At 51.1% G+C, this 12131-nt stretch overlaps 1 protein-coding gene across 1 annotated transcript in view; it reads right to left on the reverse strand.

Annotated features, from left to right (window-relative positions):
- The window catches only part of Myo15b (myosin XVB), a 49876-nt gene that overhangs the window by 25731 nt on the left and 12014 nt on the right, over window positions 1-12131 (reverse strand). Inside the window, 7 exon segments of the mRNA XM_052759809.1 lie at window positions 384-547; window positions 806-923; window positions 3325-3449; window positions 3594-3639; window positions 3720-3835; window positions 4039-4116; window positions 7607-7732. Of these exon segments, the coding sequence (XP_052615769.1) occupies window positions 384-547; window positions 806-923; window positions 3325-3449; window positions 3594-3639; window positions 3720-3835; window positions 4039-4116; window positions 7607-7732 (773 nt within the window).

Consider the following 12131-nt stretch of genomic DNA (forward strand, 5'->3'; position numbering starts at 1 on the left):
AGTTTATATTAAGCCTCTGAGTGATTATTTGGGAACTGGTGGGCTGGAGAAAACTGTCCATTTACAAAAATACAGAAGGAAAACATCAGGAAAGAGGTAAGGGAAAAAAATACAGAAGAGAGACCCTGACATGTCCAAGGTGTGTGTGTGTGTGTGCCTGTATGTGTGTGTGTGTGTGTGTGTGTGTGTTTTCCCCCTTTTCACCAGCCCCAGGGAACTGTTTTGTTCCTTCAGAGAAAAAAGTAACTTCTGTGATCAGTAGCCGACTCTCCGCCTCCTCTTCAGTTCCTGACCTGCGGAAAGCTCGCCTTTCAGCAGCACTTGAGGGGCTGCCCCACCACCTCAAGCTCCCACTTTGGTCCTTGGCTCCAGTGTCTGCTCACCTGGCCTGGAGTCCACGCACACGAGCCTGCATCCGGGGCAGGAGGCGGAGGCGCTGGCGGGTGATGCAGGCTCGGAGGCCACGGTGCAGAGTGAGCAGGGCCTGCGAGCGCCGCTGAGCCCACAGCTGCTCTAACTGCTGCCAGCCCTGCTCCTGTAGTAGGACCTGTGAGCAGAGGCATGCTTCATGGAGATGGGGTGGCAGGATGGGGGAACAGGCGCATACTTCCTCTTCTACCCTGGCCTCAGACTCTCCACATCTGGTCACGAAATCTATCCAGGGTAGCCTTCCAGCCAGCCCCACTCTACCTACCCATCACTGAAAAGAACCACCCAGTGCATAGCTTGTTTGTGTTTAATCCAGCAGGGGTCTTTCCTTTTCAAGCACGTCTACCCACTCCCTTGTACTCACACATACACCCACCTGGGTGGCTCCAAGATGATAGACTGGTGACTCCGCCCCCAGCACTTGGCTGAGGATGGTACCACACCTCTCCTGGTCAGAGAGAGCTTCCTGTCTCCCTGACCCCAGGGCCTGGAACCTGTCACAAGGGCACAGAGATGAGGCCGGAAGAGCAAGAGCCGTTTCAGACCTTGATTGACAGCTGAACCCCTTGATAATCACTCAGTTTCTGGATCAATCAACAACTTGGGAAACCCCGGGTTCTAGTTTCTGTTGCTGTGGAAGAACACCCTGACAGGAGGCAACTTCTGAAAGAAGGGGTTTCTTTGGTTTACAGTTCTGGGGTGCAGTTCACTGGTGCAGGGAGTCAAGGCAGGACTTTGAAGCATCTAATCACATCATACCACAGTCAAGAGCAGAGAGCAGTGAACACTTGGACTCAGGTCGCATTCTCCTTTTTTTTTTTTGGTTTTGTTTTGTTTTTCGAGACAGGGTTTCTCTGTGTAGTTTTGGTGCCTGTCCTGGTTCTCGCTGTGTAGACCAGGCTGGCCTCGAACTCACAGAGATCCGCCTGGCTCTGCCTCCCGGGTGCTGGGATTAAAGGCATGCGCCACCACCGCCAGGTGCATTCTCCTCTCTTAAACAGTTCAGGACTCCCTGCCTAGGGAATGGTGCCACTACAATGGGCTAGGTCCTCCCACATCAATTAACTATCAAGACAGCCTTCCACAGAGACATCCCTACAGGCCAGTGTCCCCGGGACAGTTTCTCATTAACACTATCTTCCAGGAGTTGGAGAGATGGCCCAGCAGTCAGGAGCACTGAACGCCCTTCCAGAGGACCGGGGTTCAATTCCCAGCACCCACATGGCAGCTAACAATGGCCTGTAACTCCAAGATTTGACAACCTCACACAGTCATACACATAGGCAAATACCAATGCAAATAAAGTAAAAATAATTTAAAAAAAAAAGACTGTCTTCCAGTGGTGGTGCACACCTTTAATCCCAGCACTCGGGAGGCAGAGGCAGGCGGATCTCTGTGAGTTCGAGGCCAGCCTGGGCTACAGAGTGAGTTCCAGGACAGCCAGACCTGCACAGAGAAACCCTGTCTCGAAAAAACAAAAAAACAAAAACAAAAGACTCTCTTCCAGAGCTAGAAAGATGGCTCCGTGGTTAGGAGCACTTGCTGCTCTTGCAGAGGACCCAGGTTCAGTTCCCAGCACCCATGACAGCCAGCTTACAATTGCCAGTAACTCCAGTTCCAGGCAATCCGACCTGGCCTGTGCAAGTACCCGCAGGCACATACACATACACACAAAACACATCTAACACGGCACTAAAACAACAACCCCACAGCTCTTTCCGATGAGTCTAGGTTGTGTAAATCTCACAGTAAAAATAACTAGTACACTCCGCCAGGGCCAGGCGATGTGCTGACTCCAGGCAGAGACCTCTGCTCCGGAGAACAGGCAGGTTGTCCAGACAAGGCTAGAGGAGCAACCCTGTGGCTTCTGTCTCCCCGGGGTGCCTGCCACAGGACCGAGGGGGGAGCTCAGGGCATGCCTGCAGAGGGTGAGGCAGAAAGCATGGCTGCCCATCAAAAGACCGGCCAGGGCTGGGAACACAACATACTCCCAGGTCCCCTAGCAGAGGGCAGCGCTTCCTGGAACAGGTGACAATCACCGACTTGGCAGGTGTCCCAGAGCGAGGACAGAACCTTCTCACCTGTCACCTGTCATTCTCAGTATTTAGCTCAGGGACAGGCTCACACCACTCATCTACTTCCTGCTTCAGGCTCCCACCCCTCGGGCAGACTGTCCCCTGCTAAGACAGTCACAGGCAAAGAAGGTAGTCAGAGCCCTGAGGTGAAGCCTCAGAGGTGGATGGGAGGCGAGTCCAGGCTGAGGCCAAACAGACACCACCACAAACAGTCACCAGTTTTCCTAGATGCTTCTGAGCTCTCCATCAAAGGCGATCCCAGCCTCACTGCGCTACCTGACCTCTTGGCTCCCCATGGCTGCCCCTGCACCTGCTATCCCTTATCCATCTGAAAGGCTCTGCTAACTGTCCTCCCTCATCTCACTGACTCAGTCACGACTTCACAATACTTGCGCTATGTCCACCTGGTTGCTCGGTAAGGTCCCAGGGTAGGCAGGGCCCCAAATAATCTCCAGCAGGGTATTAGCACTGGGGAGATGCAGTGAATATTGAAAGGAGCATGCATGCGTGCGTGTGTGTGTGTGTGTGTGTGTGTGTGTGTCTGTCTGTCTGTCTGTCTGTCTGCCTATGTGTGTGTCTGTCCGCCTGTGTGTATCCGTCTGTCTGTCTGCCTGTGTGTGTGTCTGTCCGCCTGTGTGTGTCCGTCTGTCTGTCCATCTGTCTGTCTGCCTGTGTGTCTGTCGGTCTGCCTGTGAGGAATAGGGAAGGGGAGAGTGATGGAAGTCAGGCACATGGTCCCTTCTCTGCCAGGACTACATACCTGGGATTGTCTTGCAGACATTGGCCCCAGGTCCTCAGCTACCTCACCACAGAACCCTACCTGGCCAGGAAGAGCTGGAAGGGCACTCGCACAGGGAAGTGGGCACTTCGGGCGCCTATGACCTCCAGGATACCAGCCTGGCGCAGCTGCTCTGCCACGTGCCCCACATCAAAGAGGCCTGGGAGCTGTAAGCCAGAGAGAGGCACAGCCAAGGAGAGCTGGAGTCAGGGCACTAGGGCTGACAGAGGGTCTCAGAGAAGGGAGGGACTGAGGAGAGCAGGGCAGGGGTGAGGTTAGGGCAGGGGTGAGGTTGGGGAAAGGGAGCTCACCTTTCCAGGGGTGGGGTTGAGACAGTGGATGACATAGACATGGCTCCTGAAGAGTGGAAGGGGGACAGTCACAGACCAGACTACCCTCCAACTCCCTGGGGTCCAGTGGAAGGGCGGAGTTCTCACCTGCCTAGCCGGGCTAGCAGGTCCCCCAGGGCCTGCTGGAATCGAGAGGCCAGTGTGGGTTTGCTCTGCTCTCTCCCAGCCTGCGCCTCTGCTTCCTGGAACAGGCTGCCCACAAGCTGAGGGGTGAGAGTCTCAGCTGTTTCCATCCGGGGCCTGTCCACTCACCACACAGCCCCTGGGGAGCCAGGACAGGCAGCCCTCAACACTAGACCCCTGCACGCTCATTCCTCCATCCAGGGGACCACGGTGCCGAGGGCTAGCCGCTCAAGGCTTGATGGTGGCTAAGCTACGTGGGCACCTGAAAGGCACACCAGGTCACCTGCAGCTGGCTCTGTCCAAGCATCTCCACCATGGCAGAGTCCAGGTGGTCCCTGTTCCTGCTTATGAACTTGTGCACCTGCAAGAGAGGCGGCAGGTGGGCAGCCCTGTAAGAGGCTGGTTGTGCACCATGCCTCAGAACACAGGCAGGCCTCAGCGTTGCATAGTCCTGCTGGGCGCCTGGCCTTTCTGGTTCATCCCAGAAAACATGGGTCCATGTTTTAGCAAAGCTGTCTTCTTCCAGGGTACATACAGCAGGACAGTTTCCTACCCCTTCATCCTCTGTCTCCTCAGTATTCTCTTGGTGTGGGAGCCCAGCTGGGAGACCGGCTCCCACATTTTCAACAGGTAACTCTTGAGGAGAGAGGGATAAGAGATATTAGAAGGATAGAGGGGAGAGAAATAGAAATGTTCAGCAGGGTCTGGATCATTATCCACCGGCCCCTTCTGTCTCTTCTAAAGGGCCTTTTATAGGAATGCCAAAGGGTGGAGCAAAAGACCTCTCCCCAGCTCAGCCAAGTGCAGACCCTTTCCAGTCACCTGGTAACCACACACCTGGTCAAGCAATTCTTTAATGCAGCTCTGCTGGGTAAAGCAAGCTTAGATCTCACTAGACCTTTGTGGGCCTCCACATCTTGGCTACTCTCATGTAAATTTCTTCTCTACATCTCAGAATAGTGGGGCTGGAGAGATGGCTCGGTGGTTAAGAGCACTGGCTGCTCCTACAAAGGACCGGGATTCAACTCCCATACCCACATAGAAGTTCATGCATGTGGTGCAGGCAGGCAAAATATCCATACACATAAAATAAATAAATCTTTAAAAAGAAAAAGCTGGACAGTGGTGGCACAGGCCTTTAATCCCAACACTCGGGAAGTAGAGGCAGGCAGATCTCTGTGAGTTTGAGGCCAGCCAGGTCTATAAAGGGAGTTCCAGAGCCGGGCGGTGGTGGCGCACGCCTTTAATCCCAGCACTCGGGAGGCAGAGCCAGGCGGATCTCTGTGAGTTCAAGGCCAGCCTGGGCTACCAAGTGAGTTCCAGGAAAGGCGCAAAGCTACACAGAGAAACCCTGTCTCGAAAAACCAAAAAAAAAAAAAAAAAAAAAAAAGGAGTTCCAGGACAGCCAGTATTGTTACACAGAGAAACCCTGTCTCAAAAAACAAAACAAAAAAGGAAAAAAAAAAAAAAGAAATCCCAGAGTAATTTTTGTTGTTGTTGTTTTTAATCAAAACCCAATCTCAAGGACAGGACTGTAGCTCAGCTAGAAGACGTAAGGATTCGGTCCTTAATTACGTCATCAGTCTGCGATGGCGTCCCATCCTAAAAAGCGGGTGGGCCCTCTGTGCGTCCCTCTCTTTCCTTTCCGCTCTTGTCTGTCCTCTCCCCCCCCTCTTCTCTTTCCGCTCTCTCTCTCTCCCCCAATAAAGCTGTAAAAAGGTAACTATAGCTTGTGATTCTTCCAACCAGCACTCTCCTCCGCCAGCCAGAAGGAGCAGCACCACAGTGTAACCAACAGAAGAGCCCTTACCTTACATACCCAAGGCCCTGGGTTTGAATCCCAGCATGGCCTGAACTGGGAGTGGGTGTTGCACAGCCACAACCCCAGCATGTGGAGATTGGAGGCAGAAGGATGTGAAATTTAAGGTCATCCTTGCCTAGAAAGAAACCTAAAGACCAGATGAGGCAATATGAGACCCCGTCTCAAATCAAGGGCCAGGGATGGTGGTACATGCCTTTAATTCCAACACTTTGGGAGGTAGAGGCAAGTGGATCTCTGTGAGTTTGAGGCCAGGTCTACAGAGTGAGTTCCAGGGAAGCTGGGGCTACATAGACAGACCCTGTGTGAAAAAGACAAAACAAACAGGACAAAACCCACCCAAACCAGTTCCTTCCCCTCCTGCAGGAATCCACAGAGTTTTCACCAGATCAGATCAGCGTTACTTTTCTAGATTCACCAGGCAAGAACTGGCTATAGGAAGAGGGCTGTGCTGGTGAGGTTTTTTGTGTGTTTGTTTTTTGGTCAACCTGACACAGGCTAGAGTCATCTGGGTAGAGGGAACCTCAACTGAGAAAACGCCTCCATCAGATTAGCTTGTAGGCAAAATATCTGTGGGGCATTTTCTTGATGAATGATTGATGTGGGAGAGCCCAGCCCACTGTGAGCAGTGTCTGTGTGGCAAAAGAAAATTAGATAAACCGGGTGTGATGGCCCACATCTTTAATCCCAGCATTCAGGAGGCAGAGGCAGGTGGATCTCTGTCAGTTGGAGGTCAGCCTGGTCTACAGAGTGAGTTCCAGGACAGCTAGAGCTAAACAGAGAAACCCTGTCTCGAAAAACAGAGAGAGAGAGAGAGAGAGAACTGCCTAAGAAGCTGGGCCAGTAAGGTGCCTGCTTCCCGAGTCCGAGGACCCAAGTTCAACCCCAGGTATTCACACTGTGGAAGGAGAGCACCAACTCCCAAAAGTTATCCCCTGACCTCCACATGTGTGCTGTAGCATACACAACCCCCTCCCCCCACACACATTAAAAACATATAAATAAATATTCAGCGTGAGTGGGAGGAGCTCCCAAGGCCCCACCCCTTGCTGAGGGGCTATGAAAAATAATTAATGCTCGGAATTGGGTGTGACCTGATGCTCAGGTAGAGTTACACACTGCCACACCTTGGAAGGGACCTCCCTGACATTGTCACCTGGCAGATGACTCAGCTTGGGAGGGGCAGACCCTAAGGTGACAGGGCCTTACTGATTCACCCTGGAGTCTATGCTCAAGTGAGGGGAGAATTCCCACAGAGCTACACCTGGTTTGATCTGACTCTGGAGAGTGTTAGCACCGAGCTTTGATCTGCCCTTTGTGACTGCTACCTCCTGTCTCCCGTACCTTCTGTTTGAGGTCTTATCTGAGAGTTTTCCTAGGGGCTCAAAGACTATGCAAACTTAATTTAAGAACAACCAGAACATTGTGTACTGAGAATTTGAATTTGGCATTGTCCCTCTGGGGGGCTTAGATAAGAAGTTTTGGTTTTGGAACTGGAGAGATGGCTTAGTGGTTAAGGGCACTGACTGCTTTCCCAGAGGACCCAAGTTCAATTCCCAGCACCCACATGACAGCTCACAACTGTCTGTAACTCTTAATTTCAGGGGATTCGACACCCTCACATAGACATACATGCAGGCAAAAACACTAACACATATAAAAATAAAAACTAGCCGGGCGGTGGTGGCGCACGCCTTTAATCCCAGCACTCGGGAGGCAGAGCCAGGCGGATCTCTGTGAGTTCGAGGCCAGCCTGGACTACCAAGTGAGTTCCAGGAAAGGCGCAAAGCTACACAGAGAAACCCTGTCTCGAAAAACTAAAAAAAAAATAAAAAAAAGTTTTGGTATAACTTGCTAAAGGTATGAATTGTATAACAAAAGGGCCCTTTGCTAAATGAGGGTAGACCAGTCCCTAGAGAGGAATCCCCCTGCAGCTGAGAAAGGCTAAAGATTCATCCCGAGGTGCATCTGTCTCCTGATTCCACGGCCCGAGTGAACCCACACCCGACACACAACACTCAAGAACAGATACCTGGTAGGTGACAGTCCCAGCAGAGTGCCGCACGGTGAATATGGGCAGGGGCAGCTGAGGCTTGGCGTAGCTCGGATGATCACCGTGGTGATAGTGGCACTTCTGGAGGAAAGTGTGGTCTGTGGCCTGGTGACGAAGGAGTCACACGTCACACTTTCCTCAGGGTTCGTACATGCTTGCTGTTCCCTGCCGGGACCTCGCTCCCTCCTGGAGACCCCAGAACCACACTCCCTAGACAGGGAGACTTGTCTCTCCAAATTTCTTCCTCAGGCAGGCAGAGTCAGTAAGTCTGTATAAAGTGTGTGCTCTTTCTCAAGGACCTTACATTTGGAACAACCAAGTGCTACTTGAGAAAGTCAGGGTCCCCTCAGGCCCAGGGGCCACCTCCACCAGCCCTAGATGTGACGTTTCTGAGAAAGCCTGAGGGAATGAAAAGGAGAGAGAGCCGAGCGCTTTGACACAGATGTCAAAACCACTCCAGGTGTGTCCCACAGCTACAGCTTCTCAGCAAGTTCTTACAGGTCGTGTTATGTAACTTAAGGCTGGCAAGACGGCTCGGTGGGTAAGAGCAGGGGCTGCTCTGCCAGAGAACCTGGTTCAGTTCCCAGCTCCTGCATGGATGGTGGCTCACGGTTGTAACTTCAATCCCAGAGAATCTGACGCCCTCTTCTGGCCTCCTCAGGTACCAGGTACACACATAGTATTTAGACAAAAAAACACCCATACACATAAAACAAATCTAAAATTTTTACAAAGTGACCCTGGGACTTCAGAAAGACCTGTGATAGGGTTTCTTTCGTTTTGGAGAGTTTCCTATGTAGACCAGGCTGGCTTTGAATTCGCATCGACCCACCTGCCTCTGCATTCAGAATCTTGGGGATTAAAGGTTGGATTCAAGATTTGCACACTATGCTGTTTGTTTGGTTTTGTTTGGTTTAGTCTTGTCCTGTAGCCCAGGCTAGCCTCCATTTCAACTGTGTAGCCAAGATGACCCTCCTCGCCTCTACCTCTAGAGTGCTGGGATCACAAGTGTGCATCTTTTGCCAAAATCCCTTCTCAAGGGAGGATTAGGCAACACCTGTCCCTTTTCCCAAGGTCCCTGTGGGAGACCACGGCACAATTCCACCAATGTTCACTCTGGGGAACCAGTTAGTTCACCAGGCTTACTTAGCGAGCATAGGTGTGGGTTACTTAGTGGTGTGGGTGCTCCTCCCCCGAGAGTCTTACCCAGCAGGGACGACGACTCTCCTCTAGCTGCATAGACGGAGCCCCTCCCTAGCACACTAACACACACACACACACACACACACCCCGCCACCACGTGCTATGCTGGCCAACAAGGGCCGCATGGAGTACAAGCAGTAAAGTGAGGCTGGATACTCAGGTGAGGGTCCTGGCACCCTCCTGATCCCTCTGTGAGTTAAGAAACAGTTAAGAACCCACCTGGGATGATCCTTGGCAAGGAGACACAGCTGAACTCAGTTGGTCGGCCCCAACTGTTCCATAGAACAGCACCACCACGCCTGATTTTATACCGTGCTGGGGATCGAACCCAGGGCTCTGTGCCTGCTAGGCAAGCCCTCTACCAACTGGGCTATGTCGCTACCCCACGGTCACTATTTTTGGTGTCTACCCTCCAGCCTCAGTTCCCAAAGGTCTGGGTTCTACACACGTTCTGTGACTCCACAGAGCTCCCTACCCAGCCACACCGCTGGGATTCTCATTTATTGTGAGAAACGGTCTCCTATGCACTGCCTAGCTCAGCCTGGCTTTATTATTATTATTATTATTATTATTATTATTATTATTATTATTACATCAGGCTGTGTTGGCTTCAAATTTGCATTCCTCCTGCCCCTGCCTTGTGAGAGCTGACAGGTATTCATTACCACCCCAGGTTGGGTGGAGTTTGTTAGACTCTAGAGACTGAATCCACTGTCTCACACACCAGGCAAGCACTACCACTGAACTGTACGCCCCCAGGCTCCCTCCCTCTTCTTTTTTAAGGTAGGGACTGTTGTATGTTGCCCAGGCTGGCCTTGAACTCCTGAGCTTAAGTGACCATCTTGCTTCAGCTTTCTGATGGGGCTACCCTGCCAAGCCTGACTTTGTTGTTGAGACAGGGCCTCACTATGTAGCCATAGCTGTCCTGGAACTCCCTATGTAGACTAGCTGGCCTCCAACTCAAAGATCTGCCTGGACCTGCATCCTGAGTCCTGGGACTAAAAATAAGTGCTATCATACCCATCTGATTGATTGATTGATTGATTGATTTTTGTTTTTCAAGACAGGGTTTCTCTGTGTAGTTTTAGTGCCTGTCCTGGATCTCACTCTGTAGACCAGGCTGGCCTCCAACTCAAAGATCTGCCTGGACCTGCATCCTGAGTCCTGGGACTAAAAATACGTGCTATCATACCCATCTGATTGATTGATTGATTGATTGATTGATTGATTTTTGTTTTTCAAGACAGGGTTTCTCTGTGTAGTTTTTTTTTTTTTTTTTAAACATTTTATTTTTTTATTTTATGTGCACTGGTGTTTCTGCTTGCATGTGTGTCTGTGGGAAGGTGTCAGAACTCCTGGAGTTGCAATTACAGACAGTGGTGAGCTGCCATGTGGGTGCTGGGAATTGAACCCGGGTCCTCTGAAGAGCAGCCAGTGCTCTTAACCGCTGAGCCATCTCTCCAGCCCCTTCTCTGTGTAGTTTTAGTGCCTGTACTGGATCTCACTCTGTAGACCAGGCTGGCCTCAAACTCACAGAGATCCTCCTGGCTCTGCCTCCTAAATGCTAGGACTAAAGGTGTGAGCCACCATGCCCAGTTTAACATTTTTAAAAATTAATTAATTTTTAGATTTATTTCCTTTTTTTTTTTTTTTTTTTAGTTTTTCGAGACAGGGTTTCTCTGTGTAGCTTTGCGCCTTTTCCTGGAACTCTCTTGGTAGCCCAGGCTGGCCTCGAACTCACAGAGATCCGCCTGACTCTGCCTCCCGAGTGCTGGGATTAAAGGTGTGCGCCACCACCGCCCGGCTATTTCCTTTTTAATATGTGTGTGTGCTTTGCATGCATATCTCTATGTGCGTCACATATGTGTCTGGTGCCCATGGAGGTCAGAAGAGGGTATCAGATCTCCTGGAACTGAAGTTATATTGACGGTTGTGATCCACCATGTGGATGCTGGGAATTGAACTTGGCCCCTCTGCAAGAGCAGCAAGTACTCTTTACTGCTAAGCCCTCTCTCCAGCCCCTAACATTTTTTTTCCCCACTCTCCTGGGTCCAGGAGGGGAAGAACTGAATCTTCTGTGTCTGATTTTTTTCCCTTAGAATGGTCCCTACATGCCAATTCTTCCGTTCTTCCTTCAATGCCAGCGCACTACAGATGGAATCCAAGCCCTCAGACAGACCCAGCCCGCCTGCATCTCAGTCTAGTACAGAGAGAAGTCACACTGACTGTAGTGAATGGCTCTTTGAGCCATACCCTGAAACACTGCCCCTAGTAACAGTTACACCTGCCTACGACCTTGAGGTACCTGCCCCAGGGGCGTGGCCACTGGAGGACCCTTAAGACCTGGGATGCACGTATGCAGTGATCTTGGCTACCTCATGGTTTGGACGCTGAGATCTTGGACCAAGCTGTTCAGTGTGGGACATAGCTCAGCCTTCCCAGACTCTACGATAAATCTCCCATCTCCCATGGTTGTGAGTTAACCCCCAAACAAATTCCTTTGATCATTAAGCTGATTCCGTGTGTTGCTAGTGACTTAATCACATTACTTGACAATCAAGAGAGTAAGTCTGCTCTCTCCAGGGGTTCAAATACAGGGTGGCAGAGGCTGATGTGTAACGGGGAGTATTTACACCCCATAGCCAGTTACTAACCCAAGAAGCATTTATAGCTGGCTGTTGGTGGTACATGCCTCTAATTCCAGTACTTAGGATGTGGATGCACAAGGATCAGGAGTTCAAGGCCAGCTAAGACTATATACATGACTTCCTGTCTCAAAAACAAAACAAGACTAAGGGGCTGAAGAGATGGCTAAGAGCACTGGCCGCTCTTCCGGAGGTCACGGGTTCTGCTCCCAGCACACACATGGCAGCTCACAACCATCCGAACTCCAGTTCCAGGGGATCCAACAACCTCTTCTGACTTCCATGGTGTGTGTGTGTGTGTGCGTGCGTGTGTGTGTGTGTGTGTGTGTGTGTGTGTGCTCACACTTGAAGACAAAGCATCCTTGAAGACAAAACACTCATACACACCGGGTGGTGGTGGTGCAAGCCTTTAATCTCAGCACTCAGGAGGCAAAGGCAGGCTGATCTCTGAACTCAAGGCCAGCCTGGTCTACAGAGTGAGTTCCAAGACTACACAGAGAAACCCTGTCTTGAAACAAACAAACAAACAAAAACAAAAATATATTCATACACTTAAAATTAAATGTTTTTTAAGGCATTGGTGGGATCCCAGGGCTTTCCCTCTTGAATGCACCTTCCCTGGGCTGTGCAGAAAAGCTGGGTCTCTGGACCCTATA

Source organism: Peromyscus californicus, unplaced genomic scaffold (genome assembly GCF_007827085.1).
Source record: "Peromyscus californicus insignis strain IS unplaced genomic scaffold, ASM782708v3 Scaffold_3__1_contigs__length_106647218, whole genome shotgun sequence".
Classification (NCBI taxonomy): Eukaryota; Metazoa; Chordata; class Mammalia; order Rodentia; family Cricetidae; genus Peromyscus; species Peromyscus californicus.